Source organism: Doryrhamphus excisus, chromosome 1 (assembly GCF_030265055.1).
Source record: "Doryrhamphus excisus isolate RoL2022-K1 chromosome 1, RoL_Dexc_1.0, whole genome shotgun sequence".
NCBI classification, from domain to species: Eukaryota; Metazoa; Chordata; class Actinopteri; order Syngnathiformes; family Syngnathidae; genus Doryrhamphus; species Doryrhamphus excisus.
In genome coordinates this window covers 18950314-18969606 of record NC_080466.1, presented here as the reverse complement: position 1 = coordinate 18969606, position 19293 = coordinate 18950314, and the positions used below count along the sequence as shown (strand labels likewise).

At 42.2% G+C, this 19293-nt stretch overlaps 2 protein-coding genes across 9 annotated transcripts in view; one reads left to right on the top strand and one right to left on the bottom strand.

Annotated features, from left to right (window-relative positions):
* cntln (centlein, centrosomal protein) overlaps positions 1–19293 on the top strand; it is a 377543-nt gene that overhangs the window by 163180 nt on the left and 195070 nt on the right. The window lies entirely within an intron of this gene.
* bnc2 (basonuclin zinc finger protein 2) overlaps positions 1–19293 on the bottom strand; it is a 178692-nt gene that overhangs the window by 91524 nt on the left and 67875 nt on the right. For 4 of the 6 annotated variants that reach the window (XM_058066792.1, XM_058066817.1, XM_058066832.1 and 1 more), the window contains exons 2-3: positions 5773–6132; positions 3801–3863 (exon numbers count right to left, since the gene is read on the bottom strand). In XM_058066792.1, coding sequence (XP_057922775.1) covers positions 3801–3863; positions 5773–6132 — 423 coding nt within the window. Of the gene's footprint in view, positions 1–3800; positions 3864–5772; positions 6133–6341; positions 6512–19293 lie in introns of those variants that run through there. The other 2 variants (XM_058066802.1, XM_058066809.1) reach the window with 2 other exon arrangements.

The window sequence follows — 19293 nt, the reverse complement described above, 5'->3', positions numbered from 1 at the left end:
TTTCACTTTTGTCCTTGTGTTCTCTCAAAGCGCCGCCGCTCCTTTCACACAATAGCTGTCACGTGAGGTCACACACCCCGAGACCCCGGCCCACCCGAGCCATTGATGGCGCGTCACATGCGACTAATTGCATCATTTGTGACTTAATTAGCGGTATAGATGTGTGTCTCAACACTTTCCTTTGAGTATAGGCCACACACACACACACAGGAGTGTTTCATTTACACAAACATAAGACGCAGCAGAACACACACACACACACAAAAAAAGCCACCCGGCCAGGAAAACACATGCTGCGGGACGCCGAGGCGGCCGCATTTAACAGCGGCCATTAAATGTTATTAATCCAGCAGCGCAAACATGTCGAGAGGGTGCAAACAAACGCTTACACATGTTATAACAACACAAACACACACACAAAAAGTAGCTAATGAGACGCTGCTGTTGCTGTTTGTTGTTAGGACGCCATGTGTGCAAAGTATACTTGGTAAAGAAAGGTAATCTTTGCTTTTAGTACTGAATAGCGTAGCTTTGTGCTCTTTTTAAACTGCAAATATGCTAATCAAAGATGCTCTATTTGACAAGAGCGTGTTGCCGCTTGGATAGAACTTATCGCCATCACATCTCCATTGAGAGGAGCAAGAAACAGCAGAGAGAAGGGGATGCAGCTTCTCACCTATAAAACCCAAACTAATTCACCTGTATGTGTAAAAAGCAGGGGCCAAGTGAGTCCTCTAGAAAATGGCCGTCATTACCAGAGCCCTAAGTAAGCGTAATGATGATGATGATAATGATTGAGCAATAATAATAATCCAACCCGAGTGCTTTTTCTAAGAACGGTGACGGCATTAGTCACATGACAGCAACAAGACAAATGAATGCATCGCTGCCTTGAGAGCTCTTCCTCCCCTCTTCACTGCTGATGGGGCAAATTGGCAGCCAAGCAGACAGAGGGGTCCTTAAAGACACATCATAAAAAAAATAAAATTAAAAAAAAAAGCAGACCATTGATTTCGCCCGTCGCACTGGCTCGCCTGGCACGGCTCCAGAGAGAGCAAAATAACAGGAGTTGAGGAATAACAGGAAAAGGGAGAAGCCGGCGTGAAAGTATGCCCGGGTTCCTGTCACTTAGCACGGGTCACGAGCGCTGTCACCTTCGGCGGGTGGCACCCCCCTCCCCTCACCCCTCTCAACAATGTCTCAGACGCGCCGTCATGTCTTAAAAACGTTTCCTCTCTTTGAAAATTACATGTGATTCCTCTGTCGGCTCTCGGCCGGTGGCATGTTGACCTGTTGTTGAACAAATACCACTGTGTGTGTGTGTGTGTGTGTGTGTGTGTGTGTGTGTGTGTGTGTGTGTGTGTGTGTGTGTATGTGTGTGTGTGTGTGTGTGTGAGGGGCTCATTAGCCTGCTACAGGGTGGTGACATCCTGAGCCCCACGCACACACTTTCTCCTCACACGGGTGACTTCTTTCATCCAAATAAAGTGCACCTTAAACAAATTAGTCATGTACATGAATATTCTAAGTACTAAATGTTGAGTGTTCAAAATAACAATAAACCACAATAACAGCGATCATAAGTTATATTAAGGATGCCCTATTTTCTGAACCAGCCGTGGCGTAGCATCAAGTCAATGATGTAATATGAATAGTGGCTGGCCCCCACTGAAGTATCATTTAGAGTTGTTGACATTTTTTAATTTAAACAAGAAGACCAAAATGTAGCGGCGGGTCGCCCCCAATGGGGGCAAAATTAAGTGTGGGTGCCGATTTTCCATTTTCTAAAGAAAACAAGAAATATATAAGCAGTGCTACCGGCAATGATGTTGTATCAATGGCGGGGTGGTCCCCACAGGGGCAAAAAATCGAGGGTGGGTGGCAATTTGTAATCCCTTCTTTGACCCACCACTCCCATACCCGTCTAGTCCATGTAACTAAGACATTTTAACTCCTACAGAACATAACTGAATCATGAACCAATTACGGAGATGGTGAAGCCCCGCCCCAGTTTGCCCCCCACAGGTTGGGACCTCGCTGCTTTTTAGATGAAACATGTGAGACATATGAATGTCATCATAGGCAAAATTCATGCCATCGCCAGCATCATCATAAGCCCTCCAATAATTTATGATTTGGACTTTTTCTGCCAACTGGCCTAGCGACAGTGTCACACAAAATGTCTAATTTTAGTTATTTGCCACCATATTTAGTTTGGATCACATAAGAAAAACGTCTCAGTCTAAGAGCTATCCTTGTCGGACTGGTCACCGTAGCCCCCTTGGGCAGGGTTCAGACTTTCCTCCATATAACTTGCGACATGCGGAACAAATACAACCAGTAATTGACATCAACGCAACCAGTGAGTTCTGTTCAAAACATATTTTGGGAGCAGATTCCTCCAAACAACAGAGCACTCCTATCTTACAGAGAAATGGACAAACAAGTTCTAGTTGATACTCGAGCCGCAGCATTTTGTGAGTGTGTGAACTGTATTTTGATATATTGAGACACAAATTAGATGCAAAAAAACAGTAATAAATGATTAAAACGGTAGAAATAAACATAGTCTGCATGTGGAAATACTGGCAAAGATCCTCACGTGCATCAACTGACACCACCACACCCTCGGAAGCAGTCCTCTACGCCGCCATCACGCCACTCATTTAGCATATTTCGTATGTTTATTTTGCACACTTTAAGCGGCTGTGTCAATGTCACCGTCAAATGTTATACACCTTCACAGTGTGGACACATACTAGCTATACAGCACAGCTTGTGGACAAAGGGTGGCATATACACAGTAGAAGAAGAAAGTCAGCAATGTGCGTCTTTTTCCCTGCAAATCTCCTCTTTCACCTCTCCAACTCTCCTCCAGCTCTTTTCAGCCAAGGCCAGCCAAGAGACACTTCACCTCGCACCCGCATACACATGGAGCCCGGGCCAACACACACACACACACACACATTTGCACATAACCATACACTCATGCACGCTCTCCTCTCTCTTGTACAAACTGGCACATAAGTATTTAGCCACCCACTCAGAAAAATACATGGCAAGAGACACAAACTGGGTGCAAGCACACACACACACACACACACACACATTTGACACTAGATAGGCATTCCATATGCTCCATGTGCAACGACCCATCAAAGTCAGACATGGAAATAATAACAGCGTACCGACACACACACACACACACACACACACACACACACACTTTCAGTCACTCAGTGTGGATAATTCTACACATGTGCATCGAATCTCTGCCGCTCAGTCATCAGAATGCATATGCTGCACATATGCAACGCACACAACATACACACTAGGAGTGTATCAGTGTGTTAATAGGGGCATTAGCACTTCCTGTTAATCTCCTTTTAAAGCACATCATTGCAGTATTTATTTTATTAATTAAAGTTGTATTTCTTCTTTTATGCACAAATTCATTATATACAAAAATGTATGTAATTTATATTACTAAGACTGATTTTCATATAAATTTTTCTGCAGAATTTGAAAAGAATACACATTTATAAATGTTTTTTTTGCATTAAAATTATTTCTTAACAATATTAAGGGATTTTGTTTTTCCCCATAGAAAAAAAAAATGATTTTATGACACTATTTATTCAGCATCTTGTAAATTGTTTTATAAAATTAAAAATAAACTGAATTATTTCCTGGTAAATGAATTAACTGCGGCATTTATTAGTGCACAGTGGTCCTTTCTGAGTGTGTGATTTGAGGAGAAAAACGGGGATGCTAGAGGAAGGGTGGGTTTGCAACAGTACCTCGTCCAGGTCTCGGCCCATAGTCGACCTGTCGCACTTGATAGGAAGCCGCGTTACAGCACCCTTGCAGGGAAGAGAGAAGGAAGGGGAGACGCTTTTTAAAAGAGATAAAGCGTGCACGCACACGCACACGCACACGCACACATACTGCGCAAGGGCGGCCTGCGGCTTGCACCAAAAAGTGCGGTCCTTAATAGACCCGCAAAAAAAAAAAGAACATGATTGTAAACTTTGCAAAAGAGGTCGATTTTCGTAACCAGTTAACGATCTTTGCACGGCAAAAAAATCAATCCCTCCTCTTCCACGTTTTAAATGTTTGCCTTCCCTGCATCAAGTAATATTGTTTTTCACTTTTATTAAATGCAAACGTCCTCTCTGGATAGAATCTAATCGAAGCCAACTTATTGATGAATTGATTTTAAAACGTGCATTTTAAATATAAACACCTATTCGCTTCCTTGAAGAGGCTTTCCATTCCCATAATGCTGTTGTGAATTAATACAAACGAAATATGTATTTAATTCGCGCTTATTTTGATCGTTTCCCCCCTCAGGGTTAATCTTCTAAAGAAATATATTGACTGCATGTCATTTTAAAATAAAAAATAGCTGTTTAAAATATGATTAGATTAAAAACAGGATGAGTTTGGGCTCATCTTTACGCACGATATATCCCTTAATTCATGACGTAAATCCCTCAAATAAATATAAACATTCTTCCACAAATGATCTTATTTTATTTGATATTATCCCGTGCGTGTAATTCTTTGACGTTTTAGTTGTTTTTGTGATTTACAACACGAGTTTTAAACCATTTTGACCTCTTTACACTTATGCATCACTTCTCAATATACTTTAAGGCCTACATTTAAAAGCCATTAACCTATCGTGGATGTCTTGTTAATGCAAAGTCATTATCATCCATATAATAATAATTATAATCATAATAATAATAATAATAAGAGACCAAAGTAATGGTTTAGAGACAAGGACCCCCGTTTTGCAGGTGCTTAAAGTCCACCTGATCCCCCTCATATGAGATTTTGTTTGCATTAAAATACTTATTTACATACAAAAATGCAACCAATTTAGCTTTCCAGGCTGAATACAATCCGTTAATGTGTGCATACGTGCATGTATTTTAACATCTACATTAAAAAACTTGACCAATGGTGCAGTCAAAGTTGTTTTCCTCCGCTTTTTAACGCCACATGGTTATTGCGCAACCGTGACAACTTGTGCCTGGTACCGAGGTCCAGCAATGATGGACTGCAAGCCAACAAGCATCCTCTATCTTTACCGTTGCCCCCCCCCCCCCCCCACACACACACACACGCACACGCACAAACACGCACACGCACACGCACACACGCCCGTGCACAACTGCTCCCTTTCGTCTCCTCCTTTTTTCTTTCTCTAGCGAACCGAAACTACAGTCTAAAAACAAGCGAAATAAAACAAACTACGCTTTTCTTGCTATACCGTGAGGTATTAACGTGTGGAAATCGAGTGAAAGATCCGCGGGAGAGAGGCAGATGCATCGGCGTGGACGGTGCACTCTCGCATCGCTCCCATCCTGCAACCACCGGACAACCGGTTCTTTCTTACGGCTCCCCTGCGCCTCTGTGGCCGCGCAAGGGGCTCCTTCCCTCGGCCACGGGAAGTCCCAGAAACGGGGGTGGGCACGGAGGTAGTACCAAAGCAGAGTCCAGTCATTGAGACTTAATTAAGCACTTAATAAGCAACCAAACTGGAACACCGTGTAATCCAACAAATAAGAGTGTACATAATGCCTGAATAAGCATGAAATAATATTTGATAAGGTACATGCACATGATCAATGGAATGAAATGATCCTCCTGAATGCACCAGCAGTTAAAAGTTTGCATCCAGCGGAAACGATGACAACGGAAAGAAAGTTTTTCCAGGTGACAAAAGAGAGATGTGGATTGTTTCTGTTGTTGTTTTTGTACCTGCTGGGACATCCTGTAGAGGAGGTTGCTGTCAGTGCTCTGCTGCTGCCATGTCCCCATGAAGCCCGGCTGCTCAGCACTAGGCGGTCTGGTGCTGAACTGCATGGAGCTCTCGCCTGCTCCCTCAGCACTGCCCGCACTGCTGCTGCTGCTGCTGCTTCTTCTTCTTCTACTAATATCACCACCCACAGCACCGCCGCTGCTACTGGAGGGCTCACTCTCAGGGGTGGCGTCTCCTCTGTGGGTAGCTTTGGTTGTTGTTGCTGGTGGTGATGATGATGATGGCGGCGGCGTCCTCCTGGGTGTCTCTGGGTCACTGGGCTCTTGTGTGCCTCTCACATCCAACTCTACCTCCTTGGACTGTTGAGAGAGAGAGAAGAGTCAGTGAAGGTGGGCCTCCATTCCCCTTGATCGCTGCTTTTTGGATAGTTTGATTGGTGTAATGGAGGGGCCTTGAGTTGGACTGATGATGGAGGAGGACACAAGAAAGGATGCATGCACACACAGTGATATCCAAAAGCAACAAGAAACTTCCACATAAATAGAAGTGAGAACAAAAGTCCCCTTACCATCAACTCTGTGTGCGTCCCAGCTAAAGTGAAGATGAGGAGTGGGAGTGAGCCACCAGCTTCCTCTCTCTCCTCCCTCTCTCTCTCTCTCTTTCACTATGTCCCCCCACCCGTCCTCGCGCCTTCCTTCCCTCCTTCTTCCTTGCCTGCCTACTCCGCCGCAGACGCCGAGGAAATGGACCCCAGCTTGTGTGTGTGTGTCTTTGTGTGAGTGTGTGCAGCTCTGAGATGCTCAATGACATCGCGCCACATGCTCCCCCCCCCTCTCTCTCTCTTACACACACCTCCTCAGCTCAAAGGAGGCGGGGGCAAAGGAGGAGGGGGTGTCCCACTGCCTTATTACCATGTTTGCTGCAAACGGACTGGAGCAACTTAGTCCCCCTCCTGTGGGACCGTCCCGACAGTATCGCACAACCGTTAAAAAATATATTATAATGCACAATTTATTTCTTCAGCATATCATTTTTGTAAAATCACCCAAAAATATTCAGAGTGTGGTTATTTTATTGAAATAAGGCTGTATTTTTAGTTTTTTTTTTACTTTGAAAGGTAACACACACAAAAAAGGAATACTCAAAATACTCCATTGCCTTTGTTTGACTTTGCGTGGCTCTTATGAGATACTAATAGAACACACACACTTATATATCCACACACACAGCTTAAAGGAGAATGGGGTGTCACATTGCCTTATTACCATGTTTGCTGCGGGCGGACCCGAGCAACTTAGTCCCCTCCTGTGGGACTATCCCAACACCTCAAACGGCTATTATATGAAATATATTTTTCTTTATTATTATTATTTTTTTAATGACCAAATAATATGATGTCTGTGATCTCTACTAAAAAAGTGAAATTTTTACGCCTATGTTTTGCTTTTTAGGGCATCAGTACAAAAAAATCAATACCCACAGCCTTTGTTTGACTTTGCGTGGCTCTAATGAGAGACTAATGGAAGCAACACACACACACACACACACACACGGTATTATATCTATACACACATGTGCGCTACACCCTCCCACCCCTGCAGAGTCTCTCGGATTTTAATTAAGAAAAAAATGAGCAAGAGGTTCCATTTTAGCCAAATTGGTCCCAACAGTAGCAGCAGCAGCACCAGGCAAGGTGAGGGAGGGGGGTAGAAACACACACACACACTCACACACATACATAGACAGACTACAGCATAGATCTGTGCATCCTAGAATGGGACACAAGTGAAACAATGAAGACATCCTCCCTCCTTTTTCTCCTTATGTTTTTTTTCTTCTTCCCCGTCACCCGCTTAGACTCCCACCCTTTCCTTCCATCCACCCAAATTGCTGCATCTTTCTAAAAGCGTCTTTTGGTTTAAATGTGCTAAACTGTTGACCTTTGCAGGGATGATTCATAACTGATTGCTCCTCTTATGTTCATACTTTATAGTTTTGCAACACATTTACCTCCTCCTAGAATGCATATTTATTTAAAATTGCATATTTTCCTGTTGTTAAAAAAGAGGCCATGCATGTTAGAAATGCTAAAAAATAAAAATAAAAATATGTAAATGATATCAGTTTTAAGTCAGCTGAAAAGGAACAACCATCTTCATTCAACGTTAGCGGTCTTATTGATGCCAAAGTCGTAATGCACGGAACTCGTGAGTCTCACTTTTTTATTATAATATCCCCCAAACTGGAAATATACTAGTTTTTCTGGTCTTATGTTGTTGCAAAGTGAAGCTGGTGGCTTTGTTTGTTGATTAGCTGATATTTGTACTCGCACTCACAATAAGGGAAAGATGGCACGATGACAAAAATCCTGCAAGGACATTAAAAAAAAAAAAATGCGGGTTTATATTATTTTATTAAAAGTACTATTGGATGATGCCAGAGCCACCCCCTGCCACCTAACTACCCAAACCCCTCAGGGAAAAGGGTCCATGACAAAGGCTGTATAATTAACTAGAGGCTCAGCTACGGATCAATTACCAGACAAGCAAGTGATAGGCGAATCAATGGAAGATCATCAGGCTCGTTATCAGTGTTTCAACTCATTAGAGGAAAAGTGAGGTAGGGATAGAGAGGCGGATGACTGGGGGTGGAGGGTGAAGCATGCGTGTCTTTCCTTGTGTGGAGGGGTGGGAGGGTGGGAGGTTGGGACTGGTGGCAGCCCCCTAAAGGCACAGCGCAGGCGGCTCTGCGGCAACATCCACCGAGGCTTGTACGGATCAATAGAAGAGTGGCCGTGAGGTTAAAGCTCTGCCACTGCATCCGTATTCCCATGACACGAACACACAAAAACACACCCGACATGTCAACAACAGCTTCTGGAAAAGAGCTACCTCTGTGCTCGTCGCATCAAGTGAAATAGTTGATATTGTGTTCAATGAGTGGATGTAGGAACTGATCTGTTACAGGGTCAAACTGCGGCCTTCTAAGCAAATTGGACTAATGATGTTTCTTTGTGTTTTACCATTTGGATTGCGTTTTAATGTTTTAACAGTTAGCACGGAGGCCTCACAGCTACAAGACCCGAGTTCAATTCCATCTCTGTGTGAAGTTTGCATGTTCTCCCGGGATTTCTCCGGGTACTCCGGTTTCCTCCCACATTCCAAAAACATGCTAGGTTAATTGGCGACTCCAAATTTTCCATAGGTATGAATGTGAGTGTGAATGGTTGTTTGTCTATATGTGCCCTGTGATTGGCTGGCCACCAGTCCAGGATGTACCCCGCCTCTCGGCCGAAGACAGCTGGGATAGGCTCCAGCATCCCCTGCAACCCTCGTGAGGATAAGCGGTAGAAAATGAATGAATGAATAATGTTTTAACAATATAACATTGTGAGTTGTCACGCAAGCGTAAAAATAAGTTAACCTCTGGAAATCTTACATTTCTGTCTTAACGTATATTTTGACGTGAATGTGAGTCTGCTAACTGTGTAGTGTATTTTTTTTGTAAACACCAAAATGAATATGAGCACAATAGCTTAAGTCAGTGCTTCTGAAATAGGGGGACCCCGCCACCTTTTTAAATATTTAAACCTAACAGCATATGAGATTAGATTACATCCCATTCAGTTTTCTATGGGAAAACCAGATCTCGATGAAGCCACAATGTCTTAACTGGTGCGAGGTGGCGTTCTTGACCTTAAGCGGGAGCACATGTCTTAGGGATGCTACTGTCTGTGACCTGATTTATTCTTTTCAGAAATACACACACACATACACACACACACAGTGGCTACAGATGTGTGTGTGCGTGTGCATCCATGTGACACGGCATGGCATGTGGATCAGATGGCACTCAAGGATAGAAGTGACACTGTTTGTCGACAGGGCCACAGGACATCACATGATAGCGACCGGCTTGTGATTGCGGGTGGAGAGAGGAGAGCGAGCGAGCAAGGGGGCACCCAAAGGTCTTGGCGTAATGAGACGCAGCCACATGATCACCGCTCCGTGTCACACCCATCAAGGCTCCTGGCTCTCGGGCTACTATAATGCAACATTGTGAGCCATGAGAGCGGTTAACTTATTTAGGAGGCTTGAACTTTGAAATATCAAAAGTAAACATCAACAACGTCAACAAATGAACTAAGGATGAGGTCTGGAGATGATGGTCCTCACCTTGTCCCGTGTGATGTAGATCACGGGGGTGCTGGAGCCTATCCCAGCTGTCTTCAGACGAGAGGCGGTTCGCCCTGGACTGGTGGCCAGCCAATCACAGGACACATATAGACAAACAACCATTCACACTCACATTCATACCTATGGACAATTTGGAGTCGCTAATTAACCTAGCATGTTTTTGGAATGTGAGAGGAAACCGAAGTACCCGGAGAAAAATCATGCATGCACAGGGAGAACATGCAAACTCCACACAGAGATGGAATTGAACTCGGGTCTCCTAGCTGCGAGGCCTCCATGCTAATTTTTAAAACATTCATTCATTTTCTACCGCTTATCCTCACGAGGGTTGCAGGGGATGCTGGACCCTATCCCAGCTGTCTTCGGGCGAGAGGTGGGGTACACCCTGGACTGGTCACCAGCCAATCACAGGGCACATATAGACAAACAACCATTCACACTCACATTCATACCTATGGACAATTTGGAGTCGCCAATTAACCTAGCATGTTTTTGGAATGTGGGAGGAAACCGGAGTACCCGGAAAAAACACGGGGAGAACATGCAAGCTCCACACAGAGACGGCCGAGGGTGGGATTGAACTCGGGTCTCCCTGCTGTGAGGTCTGCGCGCTAACCACTCAACCGCCGTGCAGCCTCAATCCTTTTTTTTTATATTCATCATTTTGTCTTTTAGATAACAAAATATAAGGATTTATCAGGATAAATGATTACCATGTTTGCTGCAAACGGACTGGAGCAACCTATGGGACCGTCCCGACAGTATCGCACAACCGTTAAAAAAATATTATGATGCACAATTTATTTTTCCAGTATATTACTTTTGTAAAATCACCCAAAAATATTCTGAGTGTAGTTATTTTATTGAAATGAGGCTGTATTTTTTAGTTTATTTTTACTTTTTAAGGTAACACATACAAAAAAAAAATACTCAAAAGACTCAGTCACCTTTGTTAGACTTTGCTGATGCTATTCATGATTTTGTTATTTAGCAGTTTGCACCATTTTGTAATTTATTTACTACCATCTACAAGACTGCAATACATCTCTAAACTGTGAATATAAGGAACCAATATTGTCTTATATTGGTAAAAATGTGCTGGATGACTTAGGAAGTAATAATAAGGTGTTGGATGAAGACAGCATTCAGTTCCATCACTAATGACCGGAGTGCATCATTTTCCTTGTTCTTCTTTTTCTTCTTCATATATCATTTTTGTAAAATCACCCAAAAATATTCCGAGTGTGGCTATTTTTTTTTAAATAAGGCTGTATTTTTAGTTTATTTTTACTTTTTAAGGTAACACACACACAAAAAATACTCATAAGACTCCATTGCCTTTGTTTGACTTTGCTGATGATATTCATGATTTTGTTATTCAGCAGTTTGCACCATTTTGTAATTTATTTACTACCACCTACAGGACTGCAATACATCTCTAAAATATAAGGAAACAATATTGTCTTATATTGGATATTTGTGATAACGTGTGCAGTAAAAATGTGCTGGATGACTTGGGAAATAATAATAAGGTGTTGGATGAAGACAGCGTTCAGTTCCATTACTAATGACCGGAGTGCATCCTTTTCCGTGTTCGTCTTTTTCTTCTTCATCCCTGCACTCACACTTGGATAATTCTCCTCTAATCATATCCACCCTCATTTACTTCCCTCTGAGCCCCACATCGCCTCATCAGACAGGCCTCCACCTCCTCATCCCCGCATCGCCTCCATCGCCTCGCTTCTGTCCTCTCTCACTGACCCGTGCCCCTCGCCACCCCACCTCCCACCCCCCACCCCAGTCACAGGGCCTTGTGTCTCTACCTGCCATCCTCCCTGACAGCCCCCCGTCCCCCTTCTTCACCCCCTGAGAAGAGACCGCCCGACCATCCGGAACGCTGCCGTGGCAACCCCTGCCAGCGCCCCCTATTTCACACCCCTCCGCCCTCCCCCTTTTCACCCCGCCTGATCTGCCCTAAACCACAGAGAGTTTGATAAAGTGCTTCTTTGCTCTTCTTCTCATTATTCCATCTCACACTTCCTCGCCAAACTTTTTTTTTTGCTTTTGACCGTCTTTGCCTTATTCGCTTTTCATTTTTACATTGGCGTATTGAAGGTAAATTCCGTACATTTGGCAACCAAGTCGATGCTACGCCATCCTACAATAGATGTCTCTATTTTGCTCCTGCACGCCAAATCTGCTGCCTGAATTCTTGTAACAAGAACATCATGTATCTTGGCTGGTGCTGGTGTGTGTGTTCATACTTTCAACAAAGCCTCCCAATGCCGCTGACCTCCTATATATTTTAATACCACTTCATGTTCACTTAACCCCCACCCCCTCTTGTAATTGAAACCCTATGGTAGAACCTTTAATATTCTTTTCTTTCGTCATCCTGCATTCGCTAACCTTTTTCTCACACTTTGGGATATTTGAGTCCAAAGGTCAACAACAGAAGTTGAAATTCTGTTTCCAGGGATCATATGTGAACGTGCTCGTCCGAGATGGTTCGTCATACGGCACCAAAATTCAACACTGTTTATTAGACAGATGGCTCACAATAAATTGCAAAGATTGTGAATTTTCATCATTAAATGTGGGTGGAGCTTGATGCAGATGTTTGTTGTTTCTTCGTGAAACATGAAGCGCCCATCTGGAGAGCTGTAAAATATTAGCATTTGCCACGAGTGAGTCTGACCGACACATGATCTAATATGCTTGTTCATCGTGACAGAACACATTTCAAATCGTCAAAGAACCTGTCCTGTAAATTTGACATGTATATTGTGTCATGGAATTGTTGACGACTTAAAATTACACCAAACATCACCAAATTTTGCAAGTATGAATATCCAGTTGAGAATTTTGGTATTTTAGGAGTGCCAGATGCAACCCCCATCCATAACCGGCCCCCCAGAACACATAGAACACAAGCCTTCACTGACACTGACTGTGTTTTTATTTATTATGAACACAAAGCTAGCAAAAAAATCAAATTAGTTATTTTGCCTTTTTTTACCACAAATGTGACTTTTTTTAAATTATTTTTTATTATTTTTTTATGTTATTTATATTATTTTTATTTTATTATTTTTCATTTTATTATTATTTTATTTTTCTTATTTTATTCTATACATGACATGAATGCATGTCTTTCTTTTTTATATGTGTTCTAAAGATATACAAACAGATAAAAAGTGACTGCACACAACGCAATACAGCTATTCCGCCGACAAGGACCGCTATTAAAACACCTCCAAAAACCTCCAACAAGGTTTTATAGTTTTATATACATTCTATGAGCATGTAGCTACAGGTACATTCATTCTTGCATGTACTACTTATTTTACAGTACAGTACTACAGTATTTTGTTGTATTTTGGTCATTTGAAGCATGACCTAAACTTCCGTCCTTGGTGCATTGATTTTATAGCATAGCAACATAGCAACATACTAGCATTAGCATTTTAAAACTCAAAAACAAAAACACTGGTAGAGATAGTTCCAATATGTAGCGTTATCTTTTGGTAGCGGTCTGAGTCACTGTGAGTGCTGCAGCTCCCCTGTGTGGTGAAGCTAATCGCTAGCTGGCTAGTAGCTAGCTGGTAAGGTGTCAATACGGCGGTAAAGTAGTTCTTCAGTATAATAATGTTCATAATAATAACAATGGTGGCTGCACGGCGGACGAGTGGTTAGCGGGCAGACCTCACAGCTAGGAGACCAGGGTTCAATTCCACCCTCTGCTATCTCTGTGTGGAGTTTGCATGTTCTCCCCGAGTACTCCGGTTTCCTCATTCCACATTCCAAAACATGCTAGGTTAATTAGCGACTCCAAATTGTCCATAGGTATGAATGTGAGTGTGAATGGTTGTTTGTCTATATGTGCCCTGTGATTGGCTGGCCACCAGTCCAGGGTGTACCCTGCCTCTCGCCCGAAGACAGCTGGGATAGGCTCCAGCACCCCCGCAACCCTCGTGAGGAAAAGCGGTAGAAAATGAATGAATAATAACAATGTAACTGTATTTTGATTAATATGCATATCACATTATATGTGAACGCTGCATTGTTGGTACTTTTTGGAGTTTTACGAGGCGTAATATGATTTGCATTGCCTGCATTTTTAGATGCAATTTTTAGCTCTTTTTATATCTTTAGAATGCACTGAAATACACAACATCTAAGTATTGTGAGGCTTTGTTGTGGGAGAAATTACACAAACTTACAAAGACAATTATGTAAAAAAAACTCTTCCGGAGTTTAACATTGCTTTATTTTACTACTCCTAAAATAAATCAATAGTGATTGTAGTGCGGTTTTACTACATGAGCATGGTTTGTGTGACATAAAACTTTATGGAGGCTTCATGGAGTCACAAGAGTTTGTCGTGTTGTCAGCGGTTATGTTCCTTGTCGTGTGTGCCATAAATAAATAGTGGGCTGCTTAATGTAATCCACATGTTCTCAACCTCCTTCTATCCCAGAGTTGCATTGTGTTGTGTTGTGTTGTGTTTTTTTTTTTTTTTTTTTTCAGATGGTGCACAGATCTTTTGGAATGTCTCCCAGCTTGCGTGAGGTCATTTTTTTTTTTTTTTTGCCATATCAAAAGCAGTCGCGGACTTCCCTGTTACTCACAAAGTTTGGGGCCCGTTTTTAATGTGTGGTTCCCATTACTTCACCAGCTCACCACTGAGCACAAGCACAGCTGGTCGCCCAGCATCCTCTTCACAACACATGTGGACACACAACGAGGCCCAGACAACACAACAGGCACAGCCCCAAAGTGTGGGTCCAGTACCAAAATGCATGGGTCCATTTTTTGGGGGTGTCGACCATTGTCAGAGTAAAATGTTGCAGATATTTTAACGATACTGTAACAATCAGGCACACAATTTTGTAGCAAATGGCTTTTGGATGCATATACACCACTCATCAAAAATTTAAGACCATTTAGAAAAGTTACAAGAATGTATATTTTGCTTTGTTGGATCTTAAGGAGGTTCGAAATAGAACTTCAAATTGCAAAAAAAAGAAATATGAGTCGGATGTTTTGCATAAACAAAACATTGTAACCCCCCCTCCACCCAATCTAAAGATGCTAAAACACAATTCAAACCTCAGGACACAAGCAGTATTTTGTCGTATTTTGTTTGTATTTTGTGTCGTGACACATGTCTTTCTTTTTATATGTGTTCTAAAGATATACAAACAGATAAAAAGTGACTGCACACAACACGATACAACTATGCCGCCTACAAAGACCGCTATTAAAACACCTCCAGAAACCTCCAACAAGGTTTTATATACATTCTATGAGCATGTAGCGACAGGTACATTCATGCTAGCATGTACTACTTAGAGTATTTTGTCGTATTTTGGTCATTTGAAGCATTACCCAAACTTCCGTCCTAGGTGCATTGATTTCACATAGCAACATGTTAGCGTTAACTTTTTAAAACTCCAAAACAAAAACACTGGTAGTGACAATTCTAATATGTAACGTTATCTTTTGGTAGCGGTCTGAGCCACTGTTAGCGCTGCAGGGGAGTGTGTGGAGAAGCTAAACGCTAGCTGGCTAGTAGCTAGCCGGTGTAGCTATATTTTGGTTGATATGCATGTCACATTATATGTGAACACTGCATTTTTGCCGCTTTTTGGAGTTTTTTTCAGAAGGCATAATAAATGAAATGCTTTACATTAGATTTTTTTAGCTCTTTTTATATCTTTAGAATGCACTGAAATACATAACGTGATCAGATATGAGTGGGCATAATGATTTGCATTGCAGGCATTTTTAGATGCAATTTTTAGCTCTTTTAATATCTTTAGAATGCACTGAAATACACAACATCTAAGTATTGTAAGGCTTTGTTGTGGGAGAAATTACACAAACTTTCAAAGACAATTATCCAAGAGTTACAAGAATGTATATTTTGCTTTGTTGGATCTTAAGGAGGTTTGAAAAAGAGATTCAAATTGCAAAAAGAAGAAATATGAGTCATTTTTTTTGCATAAACAAAACGTAGTAACCCCCCCCCACCCAATCTAAACATGCTAAAACGCAATTCAAACTTCAGGACACAAGCACACAACACAACCTACACCTACACACACACATAACTTGAAGACAGAAGCACACAATCTGACGACACAATTGCACAAAAAAAACATCTGACGACCCAATTCTGAAGATGCAAACGCACAACATAGCTTTATCCTGAAGATTCACAAACACAACAAATGACCTAAAGACACACAAAAAAAAACAACACAATCACAATGTGAAAAGAGGCAACCACAAGACACACAACCCAAACGTGCCTTGCTTGAAATATGTTAGGTACGGCACTGTAAACCTTTCCTGATGGTAACAGTTTGACCCTGGAACTGATAAATTTTACTGCTATTATTTCCTGTGAGGAAAAATTATGTCAAGTTTGTGTCAATTCAAATGGGAAGTCTACTCAATTAGAGGTTCCACTGTAGAGAACCCACTCAAGTGACCAATTACGGTTCCTTGCTTGTTGAAGATCCTTGCCAAAGATGTTATCTCCTTCTTTTGTGTGATAGCATCGGTAACCACCTCCTCTCGGTCTGTTCCGCCACTCCCGCAGAGGCCGTCCAATGGCCTGCGCATCCCCAGAGGCTACAGACATAAAGGGCCGTGAATGGATGGATGGATGGTGAAGGGGACGAAACCAACAGCTAAATTATTAAATGACACTCCACCTCACTCTGAGACACACACACACACACATGCGGCGAGAGGGTAAAAGCATTAGAACATTTAGCCCCCTGAATGCACCCGACAACTCCACTACATGCTAACTCCCGTCAAAGTCATCAAACCGGGCCTGGGGCTCTTAAAATTTTTACGCCACGTCTTGAAGGGACGTTGCGGAACCTCAGAGGCTTTCTCGGGGAGTGAGTGGCCCTGTCATTGCAGCCATCGCCGCCGATAAATAAGTAAAGACGCTAAAGCAGCATCGCCGCAGAGCTGACAGCACCAAGTCACTGTGAACAGCAGCGAGTCGACATGCCTAACCCCCGGCTCCCCAACCCCACCTACGTTACGTCCAACCCGCCGCCCTCTGACAGGCTTGAATGTGCTAAAGTGGGGTTTTGTTCACTTAAGTCGCACCTGGCCTTGATTTCCTGAGGACAAGGCTGGAGCACACGGAGGCGAAGCACCGCTTTAATTTGCTACATCAGGAGGCTGGATGGTGGGCCATTTGCCGAGCTTGGACCCCCGCTAACAGGTAGACAGGAACACAGCCACCCAGTACTCAGCGGGGGGGGGGGGGGGACGTTACACAAGAGCTGCAGGACCTAAGGCTACACAACAACAATCTTGTTGCACACCCTTCACATTTCACTAAGCATTTTCATGCTGGGTGCTGGAGCCTATCCCAGTTGTCTGAAATCCTGTTTCCCCTCAATGAACCGCAGCTCACTCAGCACTCATGCAGCCCTACACGCTACCACCACCGTGTGAATGTTTACAAGACACAATTATCTTGTATCTTGCTGCCAACTATTCAGACAATAATGGATAATTTTAGCATATAATAACTGTATACCATTATTATACAAGCTGTATACTAACTACTCTAAAGTATATCCAAGTTAACTTTTTATAGTATTGGTCTTAAAGAATGACTTAAAAGGACTGCCGGTTACTAATCTCCACTTCGGAAGTGTACATGTTTTGCTGTAATACCAAAAACTGTTGTTATAAATTCATTCATTCATTCGTTTTCTACCGCTTTTCCGCACGAGGGTCGCGGGGGGTGCTGGAGTCTATCCCAGCTGTCTTTGGGTGAGAGGCGGGGTACACCCTGGACTGGTGGCCAGCCAATCACAGGGCACATATAGACAAACAACCATTCACACTCACATTCATACATTGTTATAAATTCAAAAAAATCCAAAAACGACACGTTTTGAATGTAGCTGGAATATGTTTAGCATGATACACACTAATACTACATCATTTCTGGACCTTTTTTCACTAATTCTAAAGTGCAAAACCCTTCCTTGACTCAAACTTCATAAAGAAAATCTGTTAAAAAATACTGATGTCAGAAGTTTCAGAAATTATGCCTGGAAAACCCTTATTTTTACCCCAAACAGTTAATCTATTTTAGTTAAATTTGTGTAAAAATGTTGTGATTATCATATATATACAGTATCATATTCAATTCTTTATTATTAATATATTATTATTTATTATTATTATTATTCAAACATGTGTACGTTTATATATACATCGGTATTTTTATTTGTATTGATTTTGGTTGGTTTGTTGTGTTTTGGATGTTTTTTTTGTTTGAAATAAAGATTAAAAAAATCATATATTATATTTTTATTATTTATTTATTCATTATATTTTCTTATGTATTTCTTACTTTTATATATTATATTATATATAATAGGGCTGCATGGTGGTCATGTGGTTAGCGAGCAAACCTCACAGCAAGGAGACCCGGGTTCAATTCCACCCTCGTCCATCTCTGTGTGGAGTTTGCACGTTCTCCCTGTGCATGCGTGGGTTTTCTCCGGGTACTCCGGTTTCCTCCCACATTCCAAAAAAATGCTAGGTTAATTGGCGACTCCAAATTGTCCATAGGTATGAATGTGAGTGTGAATGGTTGTTTGTCTATATGTGCCCTGTGATTGGCTGGCCACCAGTCCAGGGTGTACCCCGCCTCTCGCCCAAAAGATCAATTATTTAACTATGCTAAGCTTTGCTATTTAATATTTTTCTAAGGCTAGCGAGAACAGAAAGGAATGTAGGTCAAAGAAATGCAACTTTTTAATCACATCATCACAAACAAACTGCAGCAAATCAATTAAACCCCTCAAACACAAATTCAGAAATCAATTAAATAGGCTTTTATAGGCAACTAAATTCTAAACCTTCATGATTATGACCGTTTAATTCAGTTTGCAAGTCAATGAGATGTTTTTAAGGTCATTAAAACACACATTAATGCAATTGACATCACTTTAGACACCAAAGCAGCCTTCTTCCAGGCAGTGCTGGGTTGCTAGACGATAGGAAATAAGAAACAATGGCGATGTGATGTGTTCACAACAACTAATAGTGTTTGTGCGCTTGTGAATGCCCTTCATTTTGCCTCTATCTATGTGTGCGCGCGTGTGTGTGTGTTTGTCGTCTAATTGCAGCGGAGACTCCTTTAATTAACACACAGAGAGGTCTCCCGGGTGCAAGTGGGCACCGCGGATGTGTGACGAGTTCCTTTGCAGCCAACCTGCGGGACGCACCAGCCCTAATCAGAGCCTTTTAAGTCGTGCCATGCTTGCG